The sequence below is a fragment of the Monodon monoceros genome, unplaced genomic scaffold (genome assembly GCF_005190385.1).
Source record: "Monodon monoceros isolate NGI ecotype Baffin Bay Population unplaced genomic scaffold, NGI_Narwhal_1 Super_Scaffold_10, whole genome shotgun sequence".
Taxonomy (NCBI): Eukaryota; Metazoa; Chordata; class Mammalia; order Artiodactyla; family Monodontidae; genus Monodon; species Monodon monoceros.
This window is the reverse complement of record NW_021703766.1, coordinates 28,057,675-28,085,528: the sequence shown is the minus strand read 5'-3', so window position 1 is coordinate 28,085,528 and position 27,854 is coordinate 28,057,675. Positions and strand designations below refer to the sequence as shown.

General features: G+C 47.2%; 1 protein-coding gene across 5 annotated transcripts in view; it reads left to right on the top strand.

Moving 5' to 3' along the window:
* The window catches only part of LOC114884213 (liver carboxylesterase 1-like), a 36,783-nt gene extending 9,018 nt beyond the window's left edge, over window positions 1-27,765 (top strand). For 4 of the 5 annotated variants that reach the window (XM_029203047.1, XM_029203030.1, XM_029203056.1 and 1 more), the window contains 11 exons: window positions 3,640-3,854; window positions 6,802-6,953; window positions 7,244-7,388; window positions 9,725-9,858; window positions 11,834-11,987; window positions 17,430-17,570; window positions 19,180-19,260; window positions 19,532-19,679; window positions 25,515-25,646; window positions 26,454-26,526; window positions 26,804-27,765. In XM_029203047.1, the coding sequence (XP_029058880.1) occupies window positions 3,816-3,854; window positions 6,802-6,953; window positions 7,244-7,388; window positions 9,725-9,858; window positions 11,834-11,987; window positions 17,430-17,570; window positions 19,180-19,260; window positions 19,532-19,679; window positions 25,515-25,646; window positions 26,454-26,526; window positions 26,804-26,987 (1,383 nt within the window). In that variant the 5' untranslated portion in view covers window positions 3,640-3,815 and the 3' untranslated portion in view covers window positions 26,988-27,765. The remainder of the gene's footprint in view (window positions 1-3,639; window positions 3,855-6,801; window positions 6,954-7,243; window positions 7,389-9,724; window positions 9,859-11,833; window positions 11,988-17,429; window positions 17,571-19,179; window positions 19,261-19,531; window positions 19,680-25,514; window positions 25,647-26,453; window positions 26,527-26,803) is intronic. The other variant, XM_029203065.1, reaches the window with a different exon arrangement.
* The last annotated feature ends 89 nt before the right edge of the window (window positions 27,766-27,854 follow it).

Genomic DNA, 27,854 nt, shown 5'->3' with positions numbered 1-27,854 from the left:
TTACTATAAGAACATTCTGTCCAAAGATCCCTGCGTGGAGAGGTAATGAGTTCCCTGACCCTGGAGATGTGCAACAGGAGGCTGAGTTAATTGGCAGGAATATTGGAAAGTTAATCCAGGCATCAAAAGGGAAATGGGATGAAATTTAAGATGCTTCCAAAGTGGAAAGCATGGAACTCTATGAAATAGAAGCTCAGGGAAGCTAAGAGATTTGCCCTAAGTTCTCCAGCTGGGCAGCTGTGGAGCTAGGAGTTGCTCTGAAAGTTTTCAAGTTGTTCTGAGGACCCCAGGCCAAAGCCTCCCCTTGTCTAAAGGCCTCTGTCTGCTTGTGTCTGCCTTGGGTAGCCCACAGCACACTAAGGTTAGAGTCCAGGAAGGGAAAAACACTTATGAAACAAGTTGTTGAATGAGTAGGTGGCTATCTGTAATCAGAGAGTTTAATCCAGACTCTTTTGATAAAAGAGGGTAAACTCTGGGAGGGCGGGGCTTGGAGGCGCCAACAGCCGCCCATTGCATTTTTGGGAAGGGGAAGAGCTTTTCTGTTGTCTCTTCATCAGGCTATTGGGTGGCGGGGGCAGAGCTGGGGGTGGGAGCTGGAGGGGGGCGGGAACTGGGGGGTGGACTCATAAGGCCCTCTATGGGCACAGAGACCTGCAGGCCCAGAAGTTGCTGTCCTTCCACGATGTGCCTTCTCCTTCTGGTCCTGACCTCCCTCGCCACTTCCACGTCTTGGGGTGAGTCCTTCTGAAATGCAAATAGCGGGGGCATCTTTGGAAATCTTCCTGGGGGACAAGGTAGAGGAGATGCATACAGGGCAAAGGAGTGACAGGCGGGGTTCTGCAGTAGCACGTGCTGTCAGGATTCTGAGTCTCTGCCCAGCCAGCCCCAGTGACAGGAGACAGAGAGGAAGGTAACCGGGCTATGCCACGTGCCAGAGGGCAGCCAGCTAACCTCGCCCCTGGCAGTTGAGGACTTTGGCAAGCCCCGTGTATCAAGGCAACCCCTTGATTATTAGTCCAGATATTGCCGAAAGTGGGTTAGCAGAATATTGATATCCACTCTGGAGTCAGAGTGTGTGGGTTCGCATCCAGCTCAGCACTTAGTAGCTGTGTGTTCTTCGGCGAGGGATGTCCCTTTTCTGTGCCTCAGTTTTGCATTTCTAAAATGGGGGTGACAACTGTATCTACCTCACTGGGCTGTTGTAAGGTTGAAATGGGTTGTTGTTTCTAAAGAGTGCCTGGAATGGAGAACGAAAAATAAAGTAATTCATAAATAAAGGGGTTGTTTTAAGATATAGTGTATTAATAGACAGTCTGAGGTGTGGTAAGGCCACGGATCAGGAGCCAACTGCCACTGAAAAGATAGTTTGTTACTCACAGCTCCCCAGAGGAGGGGGCGTGACACCACCATGGTGGGCCACAGGTGAGGCACCCGGTGCATCAGGAGGCAGAGGAAGGAAGGAGGAATTAGGCGCAAGAACCTTTATCTTGGTTGCTGGGGGGAAGGTAGAGGTGAAGCAGAATAAGCAGGTTTGGGATTGGCAGCCGATTGCAGTGGGCTCTGGGGCTTAGGGAGTTCCCACAGTTGTCAGGTACTTGGCCTGGAGTGATTAGGGCAGGATGATAGTGGCCAGATGTGGAAGGCCTGGTAAAGAAGGTAGTTGGGGTACAGGCTCTGGCACTCTTGAAGGGGAAGTTCATTCCTATCATTAGGGATTGGCGAACTCTGGGAGGGGCAGTCCCTCCAGAATCAGCAAGGCCCCAGATGTCAAGGCATCAGAATACAGAACATAAAAGACCTGATTAATACAAGGGTGCAGCAAGGGACCTCAGAATGCATCTGTGCCATTTTATAGATGGGGAAACTGAGACTCAGAGAGGGAAATGTACATGCCCAAGGTCAACCGGAAAATCATGCTCTGAATTCTATCTCTAACTCCTGAGTCCAGAGCCAGTGCTCTGGCTGTCAGTGCACTGACAGCCCAGGCTCCACTGGGTTTTCTCGTCTTCCTGGGCCTATGACACTGTGAGAGGCCTGGAACTGAGGGTAAGAGCAGAGTAAGAACCAAATTAGGGACAGATTATTCCCTTACTGCTGTTTACCCGCTGGCAGGGCCATGCCAGTTCTACCTTTAGAAAGTCCATACTGGCTGCCTCCATTTCCTCAGTTACCTCATCTGTAAAATGGACATATTAATGTCTACCTAGCAAGGCTTTTGTGAAGATTAGTTTAAAGGAACTGGAATGCCCATGTAGCACATAGTAAGTGCTCAGTATACAAACATTACGTATAACACAAGTGGTAACTGCTGCTGTTACCAGTATTGCCTATACCTCTCAGCCAATCGCCCACTTTTTCACCCTTGCCATTTGGACATCTGTCCACTTCATCTCTCTTGAGGGTTATCATCAGATTTATCCGTAAGACCAAACCTGGGTTATTCTTTTCTGTTCTGGCCACATACTTTGAGAGAGAGGTTGACCTTGTGTCTATATCTAAAGGGGAACAATTGGGAGGATGAGAGGCTGGAAATCGTTTCCTGTTAGGATGCTTAAACAAACTGAAGCTGTTGAGGACGGACAAAAGAAGACTTGAGGGATGGGTATGAACATGGGTCACTAAGGCTGCCTGTCACATGAAGGTGCAGGATGTCCCAGAGCAGGTAGGACCAGGACTGATGTGGCAGCTTCAGGGAGACGCATTTCAGCTCAGTGAGAAAGAACTGTCTGCTCCACGAGAAGGGGACAGATGGAATCTGAGCCCGTCTCGCTCCCTCTGCATGACCGTGCTCAGAGCCAGCAGAAGGGGCCTCTTCAAGCTGATTGTGTCACTCTCTTTTACTCCAGGACGGTTCACTGCTGCTCATTTACCCACTAAATAAAGCCCGAATCACTGGCCTGGCGTTTGAGACCCTCCCAGACATGAACCTGTCTCATCCAGGATTATGTTCCTCCCCCATTACTCTTCCTGACGCAAATGGGCCAATCGCTCTTCCTCAAGCAGGTCTTGCACTTTGCTGTCACAGAGCCTCACCTCTGCACAATCTCATCTCTGTTTATACCTTTAAGCACCCTCTTCCACCTCCCCTTGTCACTCCTTCCACTACTGCAAGTCCCAGCTCCAAGGTCACTGCCTCCATGAAGCCACCAGTCAGAAGGCCTTGCTCCCTCTTCTGTCTCCTATGGCACCTTACTTGGTACCTCTCTCAGGACACAGACCACTTTCTTCCCAGCAGTAGGGTCAGGTATGTATGTGGCTCATCCTCCACATAAGGCCAGATTTCTGAGAAGAGCAACCTGCTCTTGTTCATCCTCTCATCCAACGTGCAGCTCGGCACCAGCATCCAGTGGTTGTTTCTAGATGCTCCTCAGTGTGGAAACTGAATGCCTTCTTCATTCCCAGTGGCTCTTCTTTTTGCATTTATGTCTTATTTGATGCTGTTATACCTCCAATTCCAATTCACTCCTTCAGATAGCACTGTGAGTTAGGAAGGACAGTTAGCTTCACTCTCTCTTACATAAGAAGAAACTGAGGCTTAGAGAGTTGAGGGGACATTCAAGATCACGTGGCAAAAGTAACAAAATTCACCCAGAATCCAGTTCACACCGTCACCACTGACATGTTCTCATTTCCTCTCAGTGTCCAGCAGGGCAACCACCCTCACTGCCTGCTGTGGACACCGCGCAAGGCAGAGTCCTGGGGAAATACGTCAGCTTAGAAGGTTTTGCACAGCCTGTGGCCGTTTTCCTGGGAGTCCCTTTTGCCAAGCCCCCTCGTGGATCCTTGAGGTTTGCTCCGCCGCAGCCTGCAGAACCATGGATTTTCGTGAAGAATACCACCTCTTACCCTCCCATGTAAGTCAAGGTGTGACTCTGGCATCTTCCAGTGGGGATGTTAGCCTCAAAGGGACGCAGGAAGGAGCCAAGGCGATCCTCTGAGTGGCTCATACTTTGTTCTGGAATCCTAAGATATTGTAGATCCTTACAAACATTTCAGAACTCTCACAACATTCTAGAGCCATTTATTCAACAAATATTTATGGAGCACCTCCTGTGTGCCAGGCGTGTTCTAGTTTCCTGGGATCCATTAGTGAACAGAACAAAGATCCCACCCTCATGCAGCTTGCATTCTAGCAGGGAGAGACACACTGAACAATATGCAAAGCAATAGGTTATGTAATATGTTAGAGTAGGATAAGTGCTTTGGAATAAAATAAAGAGTTGAGCAGGTGAGGGAGATCAGAAGTAATGATTCTATTTATTCTCCTGTCTTGAACTTTGTTGTAGTTGGGGAGGTGGGCCAGATGTGTAGGTGGGGAGTCTTTGGGGTGTTGACCAGTCAAGTTCCCAACTCCCAGGTGTGACTGTTACCTAGTAAGGAGCAGAGCACTGGTTGGTGTATCCTGGTCACTCTGGCCATGTTGGGCAAAGATGTTGAAGTCATCCCCCAGGACACCTGGGATATCTACATGCATGGATTCAGACCTTTTTCATCTCAGCAAGGCATTTCTGGGAACTTCCAGGGGCCTGCCTCTCCCTGCTTTTTTCTTTTCCTTTCTTTTCTTGTCCTTTCCTTTCCTCTTCTCTCCTCTCCTCTCCTTTTCTTTCTTTTCTCTCCTCTACTCTTGCCATCCTCCCTTCCTCCCTCCAACTCTCCCTTCTTTCTTTTCTTTATAATATTCACTGTTTTTATTTCCTGATTGCAAGTGTAATACATACTTATTACAGAAAAGTGAGGAAGTAAAGGTAAGAAAATGAAAATTATATATACTTCTACCACCTAGAGAGAACTGCCATTCATATTTTAGATTCTGTTTTTGTAGTCTCTTACCTATTGCATATTTTATCCCTTAAAATGTAACCACATAAGATTCTGCACACAATTCCAATATTTATTTTCTTTTTTCCACACCAACACTCAATTCTCTGACACCAGCTGGGTATCCTACAATTCAACTCAATTCTGACACTAACCACCTGGAGACAGCATCATATTATATGGGTTAAAGGCTCAGTCCCACAATACTGCCCTCCGTTTCAGATGATATCTCAAGTCCAAGTTACCTCTGCTTCTGATCAAATGGCTGTAAGTCACAGGTTCCCATGACCCCCTCCTTGGGTTCCATTAATTTGCTAAAGCAACTCATAAAACTCAGGATGCTAGTTTACTCACTAGATTACTGGTTTATTATGAAGAATATTAAAGGATATGAATCACCAGCCAGATGAAGAGATACATAACATGAGGCACAAAGGAGCTCCTGTCCTGCGGAGTTTTAGTCCCAGCACGTTGGCACTTGGAAGAGTTCTGGTTCACCAACCTGGAGGCTCTCTTAACTCTAGCCTTTTGGGCTTCGGTACATGGGCAGGATTGATGAAATCATTGACCACTGGTGATTGATTCAACCTCCAGCCCATTTCCCTTCCCCAGAGGTCAAGGGGGTGGATCTGAACGTTCCAAACCTGGAATCACATGTGGTTCTCTTGATAATCAGCTCCCATCCTTAGGTAAGGTCCAGAATCACCTCATTAACACAACAAAAGACACATTTATCACTCTCATCACTTAGGAAATTCCAAGGGTTTTAAGAGCTCTTTGCCAGAAATGGGAAGAAGACCAAAAATATATTTCTTATTATATCACAGGATACAGATGCTTTGAATGCCTGCTTTGCTCATTTATAAATGTATCATGAACATCATTATATGTCATTAAATATCACAGCCTGACATTATATTACACTGGGTACTGAATAATAATTTATTTACCCAATCTCTTATTTGGGATCGTTAAGTTGTTCTTGATGTTTCTGATAATATAATTAGCACCGTGATGAACATCACGTAGCCAAACCTTTATGCACATTCACAGTATTTTGGGATAAGTTCCAAGAAATGACATTTCTGAGGAAAAGAGTATAACCTTTTGTTAAATTTCCTTCCAGAAATGTTCTAACTACACTCCTTCCATTAATATATGAAAACTTTCATTCACCAGACCCTTGCCAATGCTTGGGATTATTAAAACATTGTTTTGACTATTGGATAGGCAAAATAATAATAATTATCATCATAATTATATAATTTTAAAATTTATTCTGCAATTATCTGAATACTAGGGATGTTGAACTCTCTTTCCCTTTTTTAATTTTTGAATTTCTTCTTTTATGAATAATATGCCCTTTGCCTTGGTGATCTGGGGAAAGTTCCCCCACGATGGAAATCAAGAGGCTGCCTTTGCAGCTCTGACCCTGCCACTTGACAGCTGTTTCATCCAAACACCTCAGTGCCTCAGTTACCTCATTGACATACTGGGAGCAGTCATGCCTGCTTTCTGGAAATCTGAAAATGTTGCTTATAATGTCTTCAGAAACATAAACACTACATAGTATGGCTCTTCCTGGCTGTGTGACCTTGGGCAGGTTCTGTAACCTCTCTGTGGCTCAGTTTTCTCAAATGTAAAATGGGGATAATAGTAGAACCTATATCATGAAGCTGATCTGAAGATTAAATATTACCAATTATCTCTGTTGGATCTTTAAGATCCATTATTTGGGCAACAAATAGCACTTGACCAGATGGGTTGATGATAGAATCTTAGCATGTCAGTGCTGCAAGACCCTTACAGAAATCACTCCCCTCACTTAGACATGGCAGACTGGGGCCCAGAGCCGAGAAGGAATTCACCCAAGGTCACCCAGCACATAAGTGGCTGAGGCAGGACTAGAATAAAGTTCTCCTAATGTTGCACCACAAATATTTTGTCCTTGACCTGTTGCATGCCTTAAATGTCTACAAATAGAGTGACTTCTCATGGTTTTTGGAAGTATCCCATGGACTGGAACACCTGGTTTACCTGGTAGAGGAACGTGGTCACCCCGCACTCACTATGCAGAGCCCAGCAGAGAGTCAGCCGCGACCAGGACATGCAGAAAATGATCCATTCCCAGGCATGTAAGCAGCATCCTCTTCTTGACACAAAGCATCCTGAAGGCTCCTGGAAGGGGAAGGTGCCAGGCCTTCTTACTATTCACTCTCCCGGGAGACCTTGGTGAGCCCCAGGTCCCTCCATCATGATCCCCCAGGTAGCCTCCTATGCATTCCAGTGTCTGGAATCTGGTAAGAACAACTCTATTTACAGGCTTAATTCTCCCGGTCCAAGACCTGGCCTGACCACAGGAGACATCTCCTTGGTCAGCTCTGATTGAACTTCAAGAATTCATTTCTCTCCTTGCCTCTCCCAGGTTCTCCCAAGACCCAGTGGCAGGGCAAGTGATCTCAGAGCTCTTTACCAACAGAAAGGAGAACATTAATCTCAGGTTTTCCGAAGACTGTCTTTACCTAAATATTTACACTCCTGCTGACTTGAAGAGGAGAAGCAGGCTGCCGGTAAGCAATGGGAACAAATGGTCAAGGCTGGTGTAGACTGGAAGGGGATGAGGCAGTGTTGGGTTGGGGCGTCTTGGACCAAGGCTGTTCCAGGGGCCCCAGGCTGTTCCCCAGGGGCCCCAGGGCTTTCTTTACCACCACAGCCAAACCTGACATCAGGAAGCACAGGTTTTCCACACCTCAGTTTCCCATAGTGACAGACATAGGGCCTCTGGGGGAGTTTGGAATCTGATACCCAGGGTGGCTAAGACATAATTTCCAATAAAGTCAGAGCTGGAAGGAATCTTGGAGATAAGCCAACAACCCAACCGTTCTGTTACAGATAGAGAAACTGAAGCCCAGTGAGGGGAAGGCGAGGTCGCAGAGTAGGGTTGCAGGACTAGAGCACGGGTCTCCTGATCTCAAGTCACGCTCTTTGACACACACACACACAAGCAAGTGGAGCCTGTGTGTGGCCTTTCCTCAGCACACAGAGACCTTCTCTGACAAACTTTCAGTCTCAGTGTCACAGGTGGAGGGTGCAGAGCCTGGAGCAACAGAGAAGCACTTTCCTTTGCCTTTGCCAACTATCAAGATTTTATTGTAGATAATTTTACTTCCTAATTGTCTTTGGCACAAGCTGATGACCCAGTGAGTCAGCATTTGCAGAATAAATGGAAGCCCAGAGATGGGGCAGCCTTCCAGACTCAGGCTGGAGGGTGGGGCTGGTCTGGGAAAGGAGGGGTCAGTGGGGTAGAGACAGGCGGGGTGTGAGCGCCCAGCCATCTCCCAGGAACACCCCTGGCATGGTGCCCAGATGTGGAGGAGGGCATCTGTGAACTTGTGACTAGAAGGTGGCTCTGCATATGCTGGGCTCAAAGAGGTGGGGACAATTGTTAATTCATTCATTCATGCATTCATTCATTCCCCTAGTACATACTCAGCGCCCCCATATGCATAGCTAGAATTGGGGGTTAAGAGAAAGGAGGAACATAAAACCATGACCACACAGCCCCTGCCTTCGAGGATCTTAGCACAGGGTTGCACAGAGCTGGACTAGCTTCTTCAGCAAATCACTGCTGGCCAGCCCTTGGCTCAGCCTGGACTCAGAGGTGACTGCACACTCAGTCCCTCTGCCCGGAGGCAGGCAGGGATCAGAGATGTAGGAGGAGCAGGGGCTCCAGGAACCTGAAGCTGGAGAACCCCTACTATGGACACAGGCTCTGGAACTGCAGGGTCTGGGTGTAAACACTGGTTCTGCCTTTTACTAGCTGAGAGACCTGGCTCTGTTTCCTCAAATCAGGGATAATCACACACAAGTGTTCAATGATGAATATCAAGATTTATGTCAGTGTCTGACACAGCACACGAGGCAAGTCTTGCTGATGCATTAGTTAGAGTTGAAGGGAAGAAATTCCTCCTGCCCCAACAGCCAGCCTACTGCACCGTGGCCATTGGCTGCCATGTGCTGGGCAGCTCAACATGTGGACTCTGGAGCCAGACTGCCTGGGTTCAAGTCCTGCCTCCACCACCTGTTAGCTGCGTGACCTCAGGGTGGTTAAGTGCCTCAGTTTTCCTGTCTGTGAAATGGGACAATAGTAGTCCCTATCTTGTGGATGGTTTATTTTTAAATGCTTAGAGCAGTACTTGACACATAGTTCATGTATGAGTTCTGTGATTTTTTTATTAACAAAATCATTATACTATTATTTTAGCCATTCTCACTTTCTTGCTATGTAAACTCTTTAAATTCAGGGCCATGCATTATGAATTGTCATGTCCACTCTCATCCTTAATTCTTACCACAGTCCCTGGTAGGTTTTCAAATCATATTCGTCAGATGATTGAAGACTTCTTAGAGGAGGTGGCTTTTAGGCTGGGCTTTGGAGGATGGGTGAGATTTGGGGAGCAGAGGAGGCAGTGGAAAGGCCTATTAAGAAGAGGTACCACCCAGGGCGTGTGCTTCTTGACATGGTCATCATTCACGTGAGAAGTTTATTTCACCACACAAAAGGTAACTAAGGTGAAGCTGAAATAAGCTTCTAACCAAGGGCTGTTGCGTGCAGAGTGTGCTGAGCTGCGTGAAGGGTCCGGGAGTGAGGACTGTGGGAGTGTTGGGGAGAAGATGGTGCTCTTAGCCTTGGCTGTTCCCATGATGATGTTCTCAGCATGAAGAGCACTGGCAGGAGGTGGCACTGAGGCAGGGGAGACAGGCAGGGGCAGCCAGGGTGCACTGAGTGGGGTGGTGGCCTGGGCCACAGCTGGGAGAACGGGTAGATGACCAAACCAGACAGCCTCTTGAGGTCTTTCCCAGCTCTGCTTCCTATGCCCTGTATGGTTGCTTCCTCCCCATCCAGGTGATGGTGTGGATCCCCGGAGGAGGTCTGATGTTGGGCGGGGCATCAACCTATGATGGGCTGGCCCTCTCTGCCCATGAAAACGTGGTGGTGGTGACCGTTCAGTACTGCCTGGGCATCTGGGGATTCTTCAGGTAAGACACTGGACTCTCCTCACGGCACATTGACCCTCAGTGTGGGAGTGCTAGGACCCCACTCTGGTCATGCAAGCCCTCAAAGGGATCTTTGCTAGGTTCCCTACTAAGACATGCAAGTCCCCTCATAATTGAGCTCTACCTACCTTCTCCTTCCCCAGCCACCCTGGTCCACTTACTTGCATGTAAAATGCCTAATCTGCCTGACAAACTCCTATTATTCCTGCAAAACCCAACCCAAATGTTACCTCGTCTGAAATGCTCATCTCTTTTTCACCTGTGCTGCCCAGCATGTTGCATACCTGTAAGGTGACAGTTAACATGCAGCGCAGCAGTTAGAGGCGTATACATCTTACCTCATGGGGAAGGAAAGAAGGAGCAGACTCATGTGGGAGCTCCGTAAAGTCTTGTAGGTGGAGGAACGGGTGGCTGGAACTTGGAGGCTGTAACGAGCACCTGACTCCAGTGGACACGTCTACGGAGAGGAGCGTAGGGCCCACTCACCCCATTTCCTTCGTGGAGTTTGGCACATGCGTGAGCGAAGGCTCGAGTCTCCTCCATGGAGTCTCTGTGGGGACAGGAACCGGACTTCCTGCAGGCACAGTTACTGAGCCTTTTCTGAATGCACCAGCCCCAGGACCTCTTACCTGAGATGGCTGGTGGGTGGGCTGGGGGAGGGGTGGTCATCTCACTGGAAAGACCTATGGGCTGGAAGAGGGCTGTCCCAGGCGAGTCGCGTCCTGGGATGTGTCACCTTCACTGAGACTCCTCATGTCCTTCGCCCGCAGCCCACGGCTGCTCCCAGTTACAGTATAACTGCGTACACTCCCCCCTCCCTCTCTCCCAGGCTCTCCTCTACCACGTCAGTCAGGGTTTCACCCCGACCAGACACCACACTGCTCTGGTCCAGGTCACCAGCGGCCCAGCCTTGGCAGCAACCGCACGTCACCCCTCAAACCTTTTTGAAAAATTTCCTTCTCTTGGCTCTTGGCCACCTCCTCCCTCATGGCAGCTCCTTCTCGGCCCCTCCCGGACCCTCCCCTCCCCATCTCAGCCTCTGTGTGCATCTTCTTCTCTGTCCCACTGGTGCCCTGAGTGACCTCAGGGGGCACTTCCAGGCTCCCTATTTTTAGCCCATTTCTCCTTTGAAACCCGCAGGTACATCATTAACTACCTCCTGCCATCCCCACGGGACACCTGAGGGCACCTCTCCCTTCCACGGACAAACTTAACCCTTGACTCCCGATGCCCCTGCCCCAAACCCTCCTCCTTTCTCCACAGGGCCTCCTGCTCAGCTGCAGGCAGCTCCACCCTTCCAGTTACTCAGGATAAAAGCCTGGGGCCACTTGGATTCTTTTCTTTTTCTCATACCCCACATCCAGTCACCAGCAAATCCTCTTGGCTCCACTTTTACAATATGTTCAGAATCCAGCCACTTCTCACCTCCGCCCTTGTAGTCACCCTGTTCAAAGCACTCTGTGTCTCTCCCCTGGATTGTTGTAATAACACCTACTTCTATAACCCTGCTATTTTACACCGTGTCTGATCCTCACAGTAGCCAAAGTGATCATTTAAGACATAAACGGAATCATGTCATCCCTGCAATGGCTTCCTAACTTACTCAAGATGACATTGACATCCTTACTGAGGCCCTCAGGGCCCTCTGTAGCTGTAGGTCCTAGGCTCACACTTTTGTTCACTGGATGCCGGGGCCTTTGCATGTGCTGTTTCTTCTGCCTGGAATTCCCTTTGGAATTGTAGAATAGTAGATGCTCCATAAATAGATGTGGGATGGACGTATAGAGCGCTACAGCGGAACAATGCTGCAGGATGGGAGGCAGGTGAAGACCCCAGTGTCAGGGCTCTGGAAGCCCAGTCTCTTGCAGAAGGCTCACCCAGACCCCCAGCCCCATCTGTGGTCCTGAGAGCCCTGCTGTGACATGTCTGCTCTCAACTCCACCCTGTTCTCTTACAGCACAGGGGATGAACACAGCCGGGGGAACTGGGGTCACTTGGACCAGTTGGCCGCACTGCACTGGGTCCAGGAGAACATTGCCAACTTCGGAGGGGATCCAGGCTCTGTGACCATCTTTGGAGAGTCAGCAGGAGGGGAAAGTGTCTCTATTCTTGTAAGTGTTCCTGGCCCTGATGTGGCTACCGATGGGACCCCTTGCAGACCAGCCAGTCTAGTCATGGGACCTGGATTCAAGGCTGACCCTACTCTGTGCAGCATCAGATGGTGGAAAGTTATGGCCAAACTCTCCTTGCACCGCAGGAAGCTCAGAGCTCAGCTTAGCATCCTGGGGCCATATCTCCAGCCACGGCTGCAACGGAGACATTCCTCCTGTCCTGTGTTGGTTGAGCTCTTACTCTCTTTCCTAATCATTTTACTATTAGTACTCACCTCACTCCTCTTGGGAAGTAGGGGTGGGTGTAAATTCTGGATAAGAGGAGGCAACCATGAAGTTGGGGGCAATGTCATTATTTGGCTTGAAGCCAGATCTACAATTCAAGGGGACACGAACACTAAGAACAGGTCAGAGGCCTCCTCTGGGGAGGTCTGATGGCTTGTTTATGCTCAGGAAGGAGGGAAGCAGCCTCTGGGGCTGAGGATGGAGCTGGGCTGGGGGAGGAGAGGTAGAGAGAGGAAGGAGGATGGAAGGGGGGATGGGACCCGGGAAACGGAACACAGACACGACCTGGGAGCCTGATGTGGGAATGGCAGTTGGGAGACACCAAGGGAAGCAAAGGTGGAAAACCAGATTAGAAGGCGCTGGAAGCTGTTAGAAACCCTCCAGCTGCCTCACAGTTGAGCAGAGGGTCAGTGCTATTACTGCATTTTAAAAGCGTATCTTGGTTTCATAGTGGAACGCTCAGAGGAAAATGATTTTATATTTTGTAAAGTGGAGAAAAGGAAAAGTACAGATAATCTCAAAGAAACAAAAAGTCTTTCACAGTCCCATTATCCTTGGATACTCACCATGAACATTTTTTTTTTTTTTTTTTTTCCGGTACGTGGGCCTCTCACGGTTGTGGCCTCTCCTGTTGCGGAGCACAGGCTCCAGATGCATAGGCTCAGCGGCCATAGCTCACGGGCTTAGCCGCTCTGCGGCATGTGGGATCTTCCTGGACCGGGGCACGAACCCATGTATCCCTGCATCAGCAGGCGGACTCTCAACCATTGTGCCACCAGGGAAACCCATGAACACTTTTTGTAATGTTTATTTTTTAATTATTTTTTTTCTTATTTGTTATCCATTTTATACACATCAGTGTATACATGTCAGTCCCAATCGCCCAATTCATCACACACACACCCCACCCCCCCGCCACTTCCCCCCTTGGTGTCCATACGTTTGTTCTCTACTTCTGTGTCTCAATTTCTGCTCTGCAAACTGGTTCATCTGCACCATTTTTCTAGGTTCCACATACATGCGTTAATATACGATATTTGTTTTTCTCTTTCTGACTTACTTCACTCTGTATGACAGTCTCTACAGGCATCCACGTCTCTACAAATGACCCACGTCTCTACAAATGACCCAAGTTCGTTCCTTTTTATGGCTGAGTAATATTCCATTGTATATATGTACCACATCTTCTTTATCCATTCATCTGTCAGTGGGCATTTAGGTTGCTTCCATGACCTGGCTATTGTAAATAGTGCTGCAATGAACATTGGGTGCATGTGTCTTTTTGAATTATGGTTTTCTCTGAGTATATGCCCAGTAATGGGATTGCTGGGTCATATGGTAATTCTATTTTTAGTTCTTTAAGGAACCTCCATACTGTTCTCCATAGTGGCTGTATCAATTTACATTCCCACCAACAGTGCAAGAGGCTTCCCTTTTCTCCACACCCTCTCCAGCATTTGCTGTTTGTAGATTTTCTGATGATGCCCATTCTAACTGGTGTGAGATGATACCTCATTGTAGTTTTGATTTGCATTTCTCTAATAATTAGTGATGTTGAGCAGCTTTTCATGTGCCTATTGGCCATCTGTATGTCTTCTTTGGAGAAATGTCTATTTGGGTCTTCTGCCCATTTTTTTTTTTTGATTGGGTTTTTTTTGTTGTTGTTATTGAGTTGTATGAGCTGTTTGTATATTTTGGAAATTAAGCCCTTGTTGGTCACATTGTTTGCAAATATTTTCTCCCAGTCCATAGGTTGTCTTCTTGTTTTGTTTATGGTTTCCTTTGCAGTACAAAAGCTTATAAGTTTGATTAGGTCCCATTTGTTCATTTTTGCTTTTATTTCTATTGCCTTGGGAGACTGACCTAAGAAAATTTTGTTTCACTTTACATCAGAGAATGTTTTACCTATGTTCTTTTCTAGGAGTTTTATCATGTCATGTCTTATATTTAGGTCTTTAAGCCATTTTGAGTTTATTTTTGTGTATGGGGTGAGAGTGTTTTCCAACTTCACTGATTTACATGCGGCTCTCCAGCTTTCCCAGCACCACTTGCTGAAAAGGCTGTCTTTTCTCCATTGTATTTTCTTGCCTCCTTTGTCAAAGAGGATCAACTGTAGGTGTATGGGTTTATTTCTGGGCTCTCTATTTTGTTCCATTGATCCATATGTCTGTTTTTGTGCCAATACCTCACTGTTTTAATTAGAGTAGCTTTGTAGTATTGTCTGAAGTCTGGGATGGTTATACTCCAGCTTTTCCAACAAAGATTTGTTCTTTTTCCAACAAAGATTTAATCAGCACTTTACTATGTGCCAGGACCTGATTTATAAGCTGGGGATATAGCAGTGGAGGCCATGCAGACACAATCCCCTGCCCCCTTGGAGTGAGGGTGGCAGACAATAGACAAGCAAACAAAATATGTAGTATGTTTGATGATGGTGTGTTTGGTGAAGGGAAATGGGGATAATTTGCCAGTGGTTTGAATTTGCAGAGCAGGGTCAGGGAATAGCTGGATGCAGAGGTGACATTTGAGCCAAGTTCTGGAGGAGGGGAGGAAGCCAGTTGTCAGGAAGTTGGAGGAAGAGTGTTCCAGGCAGAGGGAACAGCAAAGGACATGAGACAAGAGGCCAGTGTGGCTGGTGTGAGGGGAGAGAACAGGCTTGAGGCTGAAAAAAGAGTGGAAGGTGGGGGTGGTCCTTTAAAGGACTTGGATTTTGATTCCAAGTGAGATGGGAAGTCTTGGGAGGGTTTTGAATAGAGGAGTGACAGGATCTTAGATTTTGCAAAGGGCACTTTGCTGTGTTGAGGATGATGTAGGGAAGGGGCAGGGCAGGCACAGGGAGACCAGCTGGGGAGCCTCTGTGCTGGAATAATCCAGGCCCGGGATCATGGCAGCTTGGACTAAGGCTATAGCAGAGCGGGTGGAGAGAAGAGGTTTGGGCCTGGAGATAGATAGATAGATAGATAGATAGATAGAGATATAGATATATAGAGATATATTTTATGGAAGTATAGTTGATTTACAATATTGTGTTAGTTTCAGGTGTACAGCAAAGTGATTCAGTGATATATATAAATATTCTTTTTCAGTTTATTTTTCATTATAGGTAATTACAAGATATTGAATATAATTCTCTGTGCTATACAGTAAATCCTTGTTGTATATCTAGTTTATATGCAGTAATGTGTATCTGTTAATCCCAAACTCCTGATTTTCCCCCACCCTTTCCCCTTTGGTAACCATAAGTCTGTTTCTGTTTCGTAAATAAGTTCACTTGTATCATTTTTAGATTCCACATATGAGCAATACCATATGGTATTTGTCTTTCTCTGTGTGGCTTGCCTCGTTTGGTATGAGAGCCTCCAGGCCCATGGCTGTTGTTGAAGTAAGAGCCGACAGGATGTGCTGATGCACAGCGTGTGGGGCCTGAGGGGAAGAGGAATGAAGCAGGCCCGAGGTTTTTGTTTGTTGGTTTGGTTTGGTTTTGGTTTCAGCCGCGCTGCGCGTCTTGTGGGATCTTAGTTCCCCAGCCAGGGATCGAACCCTCGCCCTCGGCAGTGAAAGCGTGGAGTCCCAACTACTGGATCGCCAGGGAATTCCCTCCTCTGGGTTTTTTGACCTGAGCAAGGTGATACATGAGGCCCACACAGAGCAGCCACTAGCACCCCCTCTGGACAGCAGTGTTTACTGTCCCTCTTACTGTTGCTGGTATCAGTCAGTCCCCACTGGACACTGCCCTGGACGCCACCTTGATCAACTTGGACCCTTGTTGTCTCTCTACTGCCCCGCCCCATCCCATGTCCCACAGTCCTGACAGATTTCCCCTTGTAAACACATGCCACCTCTGTCTTAAAAGACAGACCTTCCTTACAAGACAAATCCCCTCACTCATGGAGTTATTCATTCAAACTACATCTGAGTCCCTACTGTGTGCAGGCATGTGCAGAACACGTGCTCCAACATGTGACCATGTCTCTAGTGCACACCCCCAACATTCCTCCAAGCCCAGGACCCTTGGGGTTTGAGGTTCCTGGGATGAGCACTAAAGTGACACCTTTGTCACTTTGCTTATGCTGTTCCCACTCTTTAGAAAACTGTTCATTCTCCAAAGCCCACTGCCAACGGTAGGCACCTCCTCTGTGTGGCCTTCCTGGGTCCTCCTTCCAGAATGAGTTGCTACTCTTGCTGGCCTCCTGCAGCAGCCCTTCCTGAACTGTGCAGCCTTTGGAAGTGAGCAGTAGTGGCACCCCAGTCCCTTCTCCCCTATCGTCAGCCATAGTGGATTAGGATTCAGGGCCTTGTCTTGCTGCATCAGAATCATGCGACAGAACCCCTCTTGCTGGCAACTAGAGCTGGCCTGTCATTCACTGGTCCTTGCAGAGCAGAAGCAGGTCCCGGGAGCCATAGGGTCTCAGAGCCTAGGAATTGTCCACTTCTACCTGCCATCCAGGAGGGGAATATGCACATGGGGCTGGTGTCCAGTGCAGGATCTGTAACAGCACTGCTAATGAATCATATCTAATGTTATTCAGCCCTTTCCAGGTTCCAGGTACTGTGCTTAGCATTTTGCATGTGTTCAGTAATTTAATTCCCACAACAACCCATCTTATAGATGAGGAAACTGAGGCACACACAGGTGAAACTACTTTCCCAAGTTACCAGCTAGTAAATGACAAAGCCAGATTCCAAATCCAGTCTGGCTCCAAAAACCCCGCTCTTAATGACCACTGTGACCAAATATGAACTATAACTATACCAGAAACCAGCTTCCCAGGTGGTGACATGTGAGTCAGTTGCTACTAATCTGTGGCCATGTCAATACAGTAGTCCCTCATTATCCTCGAGGAATAAGTTCCAAGACCCCCAGTGGATGCCCAAAACCTCAGAGAGTACCAAACCCTATATATCCTATGTTTCAGTTCCTACGCATACATACCTATGATAAAGTTTAATTCATAAATTAGGTACCCTAAAAGAATATCCAAATGCTAGCATCACTACTCTTGGGCTTTGGAGCCATTATCAAGTAAGTAAGGGTCACCTGAACACAAGCCCTGCAATACCATGAGAGTTGATCTGGTAACCAAGAGGGCTACTAAGTGACTAGCGGGCAGGAGACCCTGGCAACCATAATGGACACAACACTGCCCTCTTCCCCAGGGCTCTCCTTTCCTGCCCACCATGCTTGACGGAGTGCTGCTGCCAAAGACGCCCGAAGAGAATCTGGCTGAAAAGAATTTCCACCCCGTTCCCTACGTCGTGGGAATCAACAAGCAGGAGTGTGGCTGGATTCTGCCGATGGTGAGAAAGTGCAGGCCCCTTAGACTTGCCTCCCCTTCCCGTCACATCACCCCTCCCATCTCTGGTCACAGGATCCCTCCTTCTACGCACGCACCTCTGGGACCTTCATACACCTTGACGTTTCCGTGGAAACCTTCTCCACGATGGCCCAGCTGTCACCTGGGTGGTGCGGCCCTGGGGACCCACATCCCCACACACTCTCTGCTTGTCCTCCCATCCAAGAATCCTGAAATGTCAGTGCCAGGAGGGCTGGTAGAGATAATCATTGGGCAGATGAGAAACCCAAGGCCTGGAAAGGGGAAGGGGCTTGGGAGTTAAGGAGAGTGAGGCCTGGGACCTGCAGCCTCTTCCCTGGGCTTGATGCTTTCATAGTTTCTCCATAAATTCCACCCACCCACACCTCACACTCTCATTCATCTAACTGGAAAGATTCAAAGGAGCCTGCTTCCTCCTGAGTTAAAATTGACTTCTAAAAGTTAGGAAGTACTTTCCCTTCTGCCAAAGATAAACAAAGCCGGACACTAGTTGAAGTGGTAACAGATTTGATTCAGATACACCCTTGCTGTAGGGAAAAGATCAATTGTGAACTGAACCCAAGGCCGGGGCTCGGGGAGGATTATCCGTGTAACTGGGCCACCTGGATTTGTTAGCTGACATTTATCTGGAGAAGAAACAAGCTTCTGTCTTTATGACAGGAGACCGTGGTGTAAGTAGAAGCAAGGCTCCCGCTGAAGTTAGGCCTTTATCTTTCCACAGGGACTGGGGAGAGCAAGAATTACCCCCGAATGTTTGCTTTTCATAGAGATGGCTCTCAGGTCCTGAGGAAACAGTTTTGTGTGGTAGATTTACATCTCAAAGGGCAGAGAAAGGACTTATAATAACAAGGTTTTAAAGTAACTGCACTAAGAATGGGTTCAGGGACCTACCTGCCCATCACCAGGTTTTGGCTATAGAGCAAACGGTAAATGTTCCTGGCAGCACACAGCTTTAAAAGGGGGCCTGGGGTCATCCTGGGGACAGGGCCTTAAGCTGCTTGTGGCCGTGCTAGAGTTTGGTGACGTCACTTAGTGCAGAGTTTTGATGGGGTTGTTATGTGCAGAGTTCTGCAGGTCTTCAGAATGATTTCAAAGATTATACCGAAAGACCAAAACCATAATGGCAGGATTTGGGGCTTTCTCAGTTATCTGACACAGGCGGGGTATTTGTGAGGTCTGTGTCATCTGCCCCAGAGCCCTCTACTTCAACACTTGGCTGGCTGAAACCTTCCCTCTCTGTCTTGATGACCACTGTGGAGACTCTAGCCTAAATATATATATATATATATATGTATGCATATACATACACACACACATATATATATACATACATACACATACACACAAAGACTGGGGCAGCTTCCCTTAACAATTACTTTATCTTCTTTGTACTCCTTGATTTCTAAATATAAAAGTCCATTTGATTCATTGATTTTGCCCAACTCCACCAAGACCCATGCCCATCAAGACATGACAAAGTGACCTTCAGCCTGCATTGGTTTGGTTTGTTGGTCACTTCGGTTTTTCCTGTCATTACCGGATGATTCATAATTGCTTAACCTTTGTTTTAACAGTTCATGGGCTACTCATTCTCTGAAGGCAAGCTAGACCAGAAGACGGCCACATCACTCGTGTGGAAGTCCTACCCCATCCTTGTAAGAGTCTAGGAATCACAGGAACTGGCTGAGCCCTAAAGAGGGGAAGAGGCTTGTCCCCAACTGCAGAGCAACTAATGGCAGAATGAAGACTGGGGCTGGAGGGTTCTACTCCCATTTTCATGCCTTTCTACCTCACCACCAGGAGTGGGCGGAAGTGGTTGCACAGAACTTGAGAGGTTCACCATTAATGCAAGCCTTCCTCCCTGGCTGGAGAAGCCATGCTGTTCACTAGGGCTTGGTGGTCACTTTCACTCTTGATCTATTTCAGAACATCCATGAGGAACTGACTCCAGTGGCTACTGACAAGTATTTAGGAGGGATGGACAACCCTGCCATAAAGAAAGACCTGTTCCTGGACTTGATTGCAGATGGGATGTTTGGTGTCCCATCTGTGAATGTGGCCCGTCGCCACAGAGGTGAGTCATGGAAAGTGGACAGGAGAAGGACACTGACCACACCAGCTTCACACTGTATTCTCTCCTAATGCTCAGCATAGAAAGATATGTGGAGGGACTTCCCTGGTGGCACAGTGGTTAAGAATCTTCCTGCCAATGCAGGGGACATGGGTTCAAGCCCTGGTCCAGGAAGATCCCACATGCCGTGGAGCAACTAAGTCCGTGTGCCACAACTACTGAGCCTGCGCTCTAGAGCCCGTGAGCCACAACTACTGAGCCCACGTGCCATGACTACTGAGGCCTGCATGCCTAAGACCCGTGGTCCGCAACAGGCGAGGCCACTGCAGTGAGAGGCCTGCGCACCACAACGCCCCTGCTCGCCGCAGCTAGAGAAAGCCCACGCGCAGCAGCAAAGACCCAACGCAGCCAAAAAATAATAAATAAATAAATTTATTTTTTAAAAAAAGATATGTGGAAACTCCAAGGTCCATTCTATATGGCCTGGGGACAGTGGGGGGCACTGTCCTATTTTGGTTTCCACCAGGAGCGACTCCAAGGAAAGGATCCAAATACAAATATTTTATTTGGGGGTTGATCCCAGGAAACACCAATAGAGGAGTGGAGAAGTGACATGAATGGAGAGGAAGCCAGTCCACCCTGCACTGTCAAGAAAGCATCCACCATGGACAACTGGAGCTGGGGAGCTCTGAGAAAAACATATCTTAGGGTTACCCCAAGAGAGTCGCAAGAGAGCTGGGGTATTTATCCTCCAACTTTGTCAAGACATTGGTTGAAGGCTGTTCCCAAGGGCAGTTAAACTCCCTGGTGCTTTGACCTGCTACACACATGGGCAGAGTGATCTCTGGCTGCCAAAGACCTCAGGCAAAGAGCTGTGGATGCAGGAGGTGGAACTCAGGCTGACGTGCCCGGAAGCAGGGGATATGGGGAGGCACCGACAGCCTCTGCCACAGGGCTCCTCACTTGAATTGCGGTGGTCTGTGGGGCTAGAGGGGAAATCTTGGAAGATAGGTCTTGGAAGGTTTCCAAGATCAGAGCTAGTTGCAAACTAGTTTGTTAACCAGTGGAGCTGGGGGTAGAGTGAGGCCAAGAGTAAGACCAGGAGTGTTGTCTGGGACCAAGAAAGCTGAAAGGAGTGAGAAGGGGGAGGTGTAGGGCAGGTGGTCTGGAGAATGTTGATGTCTGCAGCTGGCCTTGTTCCATCCCAGTGTGTGCTGGGTCTATCACAGGACCTTTCAACATATCCCAAGACTGTGTAGGGGGGATGTGAGGTAAAGGATGGATGAGCTCACCCGAACAGGAGGTGTCCCTTTGGGGCGCCTTGTTGAGGTCCTCACCGGACCCTTCCTTTTCTAGGAGCTATCCTTCACCTAGTCTGCAAGGCAGGAAATGGTTCTCTGATCCAGACCACTCTCTCTAACTGTGCTAGAAGGGCTTTAGAATTGGGGACTTTAAAAGCATGATAAAAATTAGCTACAGCTCACCTACCATGTCCCCAAAATTCAGGACAGTCATGTACAGGTGCTGGTTACCACTCCCTCCCCCATAGGGTCCTGATGAAACTCTTCAGCCAGGGGCTGCCTGGGGTCAAATCTGTTCTTTCACAAACTTGGCTTTGTCTCTCGATACTTGTGGTTTCCTCTTCCTCACTGTCTGTTGACCCAGCCGTCCTGGACTTGTGTTTTATCTGAATCTCATGACTGCATTCAGGATCTTTTTTGCCTGGACTTCCCAGATTTTATCAACATTATTCTTTCTTTTTAAAATTTTTGTACTTGTCTTACTTTTTTTTTTATAGAAGAGAACTTTTCTGAATATAAAATTAACATCTTACAGTTGTAAAACATTTTGAAAATATGGAAACACATAAAGAAGAAACTAGATATCACTCATAATTCCTCCACCTAGAAGAATCTGCTATAAATTTTTGCCATATTTTCTTCTATTAATCTTTCCATATCTTACATATAATTTAAATATTAATTTTATCTTATGTTTTTGTTCACAGAATCCTATATTGTAAGCATTTCCTCAATGTCAACAAAAACTCATTAAAAAATCCATTATTTCATGGAATAATGCATTAAAATTTACTTTAGTCTTCCTGTCCTATTGGATATTTAGGCAGGGCGCCCATACTTTGATGCTACAAAAACATTATGCTCAGCCTCATGTGCATAAATCTGTAACCAAATCTCTGATGATTTTCTTAGAATTGGTTATTAGAGGTTTAATTACTAGCCTGGGCCTGTAGGAGCATTTTAAATTTCTTGATACATATTGTGAAATTGCTTTCCAGTGTATAAGAGTGTGGATTTCTTTTTTTTAATTAATTAATTTATTTTATCTTTATTGGAGTATAATTGCTTTACAATGGTGTGTTAGCTTCTGCTGTATAACAAAGTGAATCAGCTATATGTATACATATATCCCCATATCCCCTCCCTCTTGTGTCTCCCTCCCACCCTCCCTACCCCACCCCCCTAGGTGGTCACAAAGCACCGAGCTGATCTCCCTGTGCTATGCGGCTGCTTCCCACTAGCTATCTATTTTACATTTGGTAGTGTATATATGTCAGTGCTACTCTCTCACTTCGTCCCAGCTTCCCCTTCCCCACCCCGTGTCCTCAAGTCCATTCTCTACGTCTGTGGCTTTATTCCTACCCTGCCACTAGGTTCATCAGTACTGTTTTTTCTTAGATTCCATATATGTGCATTAGCATACAGTATTTGTTTTTCTCTTTCTGACTTACTTCACTCTGTATGACAGACTCTAGGTCTATCCACCTCATTACAAATAACTCAATTTCGTTCCTTTTTATGGCTGAGTAATATTCCATTGTGTATATGTGCCACATCTTCTTTATCCATTCATCTATCGATGGACATTTAGGTTGCTTCCATGTCCTGGCTATTGTAAATAGTGCTGCAATGAACATTGTGGTACATGACTCTTTTTGAATTATGGTTTCTCAGGGTATGTGCCCAGTAGTGGAATAGCTGGATGATATGGTAGTTCTATTTTTAGTCTTTTTTTTTTTAATACAGCAGGTTCTTATTAGTCATCAATTTTATACACATCAGTATATACATGTCAATCCCAATCGCCCAATTCATCACACCCCCACCCCCCACCCCAGCTTTCCCCCCTTGGTGTCCATATGTTTGTTCTCTACATCTGTGTCTCAATTTCTGCCCTGCAAACTGGTTCATCTGTACCATTTTTCTAGGTTCCACATATATGCGTTAATATACAATATTTGTTTTTCTCTTTCTGACTTACTTCACTCTGTATGACAGTCTCTAGATCCATCCACGTCTCAACAAATGACCCAATTTCATTCCTTTTTATGGCTGAGTAATATTCCATTGTATATATGTGCCACATCTTCTTTATCCATTCATCTGTTGATGGACACTTAGGTTGCTTCCATGACCTGGCTATTGTAAATAGTGCTGCAGTCAACATTGGGGTTAATGTGTCTTTTTGAATTGTGGTTTTCTCTGGGTATATGCCCAGTAGTGGGATTGCTGGGTCATATGGTAGTTCTGTTTTTAGTTTTTTAAGGAACCTCCATACTGTTCTCCATAGTGGCTGTATCAGTTTACATTCCCACCACAGTGCAGGGGGTTCCCTTTTCTAAGAGTATGGATTTCTTAATTCTCTCAGTTGAGATACTCAGATTAAAAAATAAAAATAGGGACTTTCCCAGTGGCACAGTGGTTAAGAATCTGCCTGGTAATGCAGGGGACACAGGTTCGAGCCCTGGTCCAGGAGGATCCCACCTGCTGTGGAGTAACTAAGCCCGTGCCCCACAACTACTGAGCCTGTGCTCTAGAGCCTGTGTGCCACAACTCCTGAGCCCACGCACCACAACTACTGAGGTCCTTGCACCTAGAGCCCATGCTCCGCAACAGGAGAAGCCGCTGCAATGAGAAGCCTGCGCACCACAACAAAGAGTAGCCCCCACTCGCCACAACTAAAGAAAGCCCACACACAGCAACAAAGACACAATGCAGCCAAAAATAAATTAGTTAATTAATTAAAAAAATAATGCTGCTAATTTCATAAGCCCCTCCTAACCAAAAAAAAAAAAAAACCACACTTTTAATTTGCATATTTTTGATTGCTAGCTTTCCTTACCTCTGCTTTTCTTATTGTTCTTAAATGTTATTATTCAATTCTGTGCCTACTTTATTTTGAAGACTTGTGTTGTGGTTGCAGGAATTTAATAAATCTCAGAGGTTTAAGGCAGAAAGCTTAAAAAAACAAAAAGAAACAGAAGGAGAATATATTTTGGGCAGCATGCTGCCATAATTAAGTTCTCTCATTCACAAAAGGTCTTTCCTCTCTGGCTGGGTTGTGAGTTCCATTCTAAAACTTCTGAGTGGCAGAGCCAAGGATAAAACCCCTCCTTACAGCAATTTCTGCTTGACCTTGAAACAACTGTTTAATAAGTGGATTATGGGACCACAGAAGGATTGCTTCTTCCAAAAACACCCCTTGCTAAACCAAAGTGCAATGATGGGGGGTGAGAGAGGCAATTAGATTATTCTACATCCTCCTGTGGGGATAGCATATATTGTTAAGCTACTTTGTGGACAAATATTTAATGATATGAAGCAATTATTATAGTCATATGAAATAACATATACAATAGTATCCTAATTTTATATACATGAGTCGGATAAGTGCTAAAATATTAACAGAGGTTTCTCTGAGCGGTGGGATTAGATGTGATCTTTTTGTTCTTATTCCTTTTTTCTGCATTTTCCAAATGTGATTCTGTCCCCAGGAAGGGAAAAAGTGTGATATTTCCCCGCCAGTCTGACTTGGGGCCTGACCCTTCCCGGGTAGAGTCACTCGCTCTGGGCATAATGATCAATGCAAAGCACAGAGCTCCCCGGGCGGGTGGCCCATGATTTAGCCCTGAAGGAGCAAGATGGGCAACGCTGCTGAAGCATCAGAAGGAAAACTGACATCTTCCTGGGGCTTAGAGAGGGGGTGGTGAGCGTAGGGGCAGGGGAGAGGAGGAGGGAGGAACTGTACCCTTCCTCGGCCCCTTCTTCCTTCTGCCACCACCTTAACACTCCCCGGGCCAAGCAGGAAGCAAGACCTGTATGATGACAGAGAAAAAGGAAATGCTGAATTGTGGTTTCCTGAGACACAAGGAATAGACTGTCCCCTTTCTGCATAGGCTTGTATTTAAATACCTGCACTTTCAGACTAGCAACTTGGATTTACTTCACTCTTCTTGGAATACGTGTGAAAACCACCAGAAACGCTCAAAAATGCGCATAATAGAAGGCACCTGTCAGGCTGCAGGTATTCTCCAAGGGAATGAAGACTAACCTGTTAGCAATGAAATACAGTAGTGTAAAGTGTGTGCATATAGACGTCCTGTGTGTATGAATGCATCAGAAGGGGCTTATGTGAGTTGACCTAGTGCCCCTGTAGTTATTTTGAATGGATCTACCCAAAGTTTCAACATTCATTCATTTATTCAATCAATCTTCACTTATTCATTCAATGAATACCTGGCTCAAATCCTATTCTACATCCCCCAACTATGCACCCTTAATCAAGTCACGAAATTTTTCCAGAAGTCTTTTTCTCTGTTATGCTGATAACCAGGGGCTTCCTGCAGGAACACACAGGATCTGGCACACAGTTGCTTCTCACAACGGGCAACTTCTGTTAATATTGTTCACTCAGGACCAGGCATGCCCCCAATTTCCTGATTGCTCACAGAGCCCCTCCCACCCACCTCTGGAGCCCTTGATACCATCCAAGCGTGCGTCTGCTGAAGTGAACTGTGCAGGAATCCATGTCTTCCAGATGCCGGAGCCCCCACTTACATGTATGAGTTCCAGTATCACCCAAGCTTCTCATCAGAGATGAAACCCAAGACGGTGATGGGGGACCATGGGGATGAGCTCTTCTCGGTCTTCGGGGCTCCATTTGTGAAAGGTGATGGCCCTTTGGTGACTACAGACTTGGAGTTAGGGGATCTGGGTCCTTGCGCCCTCCTCCATGGTCACTCTAAGAATCCAGACCTGGGCATCAGTAAGACAGGAGGTGGGTCACCTGCAGGGCCCTGCTCAGGGCTAGAATGCCACCACTCACTTCGCACTCACAAGAGCATATCAGAAGGTACGTGAGAGTAAGGTTAGAATTGCTCTTAACCTTGAATCAGGACTAATATGTGTCTGTCTATCCAACCATCTATCTATCTAAAACTCATATCTTTTAATATTTTAATACACTTAAGAGTATAATATTTTAAAGAAAACTTTTCACAGATGTCTTCAATGTCTTAACCCTCAGCAGTTACTGACAACTTGTGTGTGACATCCCCCAGGGCTGTTCATGACACCCAGTGCCTCTGGGCACTTTCCGGTTGGGTGACTCTTTGGGGACCTTGCAGCTTGGTTATTTTTCAGATTCTATGAAAATGTGTGTGGGTGTAGGAGATTGAAAAAAGACCCAAAGGAGAGTATCCTGGGAGGTGGGGTTACTGTAGCAGAAACCCTGGGGTGTGGCCCTGTGACCCAGGCAGTTTATGGATTGACTACAGCCCTTCACTGAGCCTGACCTAGGTCAGCAACTGTCAAGCTTAAAGCGCACTTGAATTACCCAAGATCTTCTTAAAATGCGGTTTTGACTCAGTAGGTCTGGAGTAAGGGCTCCGTTTCTGAATTTCTAACAAGTCCTCAAGGGCTGCTGCTGCCCCTGAACCACACTTTGAGTAGCAGTGGCTTTGTCTCCTCCCCACAGATGGTGCCTCAGAAGAGGAGACCAATCTCAGCAAGATGGTGATGAAATTTTGGGCCAACTTTGCTCAGAACGGGTGAGCTGGTGGCACAGATGGAGCAGGGTTGGGAAGGGGCAGGGTGTATCTGCTGGGTGGGAGGAGCTTCAACGTGTGCTGGGCAAACTCCCCGCCCTGTGACCCCTGATGTGAGAGCTCCCTCAGTGGACAGGCTGCCCAGGAGATGGTCAGCCTCCTGTCTCTGGAGGCGTATGAGCCTTTGGCAGAGATGAAGCCAGGGGGTCCCTGACAATCTCTGAGGGTTGTTGGGGCCACACAGTAGCTTTGGGGAATTTCTATGTGAGTCTGTTCCCAGGAATCCCAACGGGGAGGGGCTTCCCCCTTGGCCAGTATATGACCAGAAAGAAGGGTACCTTCAGATTGGCGTCACCACCCAGGCAGCCGAGAAGCTGAAAGACAAGGAAGTGGCTTTCTGGAACGAGCTCCTGTCCAAGGAGGCGGCAAAGAAGCCACCCCAGTTAAAACATGATGAGCTGTGAACGGGAGGCTCAGCTAGCCTTGGGGGCTTGTGGGACCCCAGACAGGGGTATTCTATAGAAGGTGTTTGTGGGCCAAAGAGGCATCTTATTGTGGAGGCTGGGGAATTATCTGATGGGAGTAGCAGAGGTCAGGGAGGGGGAGTTTCTGTTTCTGTGGCCTCAATTTTGGAAATAAATGTTCTTTTGGAGACCAAGTCAGTGTCTTTGTCTTGGGCTGCAATTAAGTCATCCTCATTAGCGAGAGAAGGATGAGAGAGGGCACCACTGGCAGGAAGGTGACTCGGGCAGCTCTGGCTTGGCCTCTGGACAGGAAGAGTCCAGTAGGCTGGGCCCTGGGAGGGGCTGAAGGGGACACTGCATCTGCTCCATGTCTCTGGGCCGTCAACAACTCCAGTAAGTGGATGTGAGGGAACCAGAGTGCAGTGTCCCTCTCCTCCATGTGGAGCCGCCTGTAGACATGGAGGGGGCACAGACCGAGGATGTACCTGGAGTGGGAAGGAGGGGGACTTGCCATGGTGACACTGTGGCACTGTTGTGTGGCCCTTACTGACCCTCCCACAGGTCTACAATTCTTTCTTCAACTTACACAGTATCCTCCCAGGCCCCTCCCTGAGGCCGTCTCTTCCAGCAGTTCCTCTGAACCCTTTCTGCAGCCTGGACCACATCAGGTCCAAGCAGTGACCACCTTGAAGTGAGTCCCTGAAGTGTCACGTGAAAACTGACTCTTTCAGAATCCCTGGGGTGACTTCTGGCTCCCGGGATATAGAAAGCTCTAAGGAATGCCACTCCCACCTTAACAGAAAGAAAAAAGTGGATTATCCTCAAAATCATGACTTTCTCTGACTCATTCAAAGAGGTTGCAAGGCA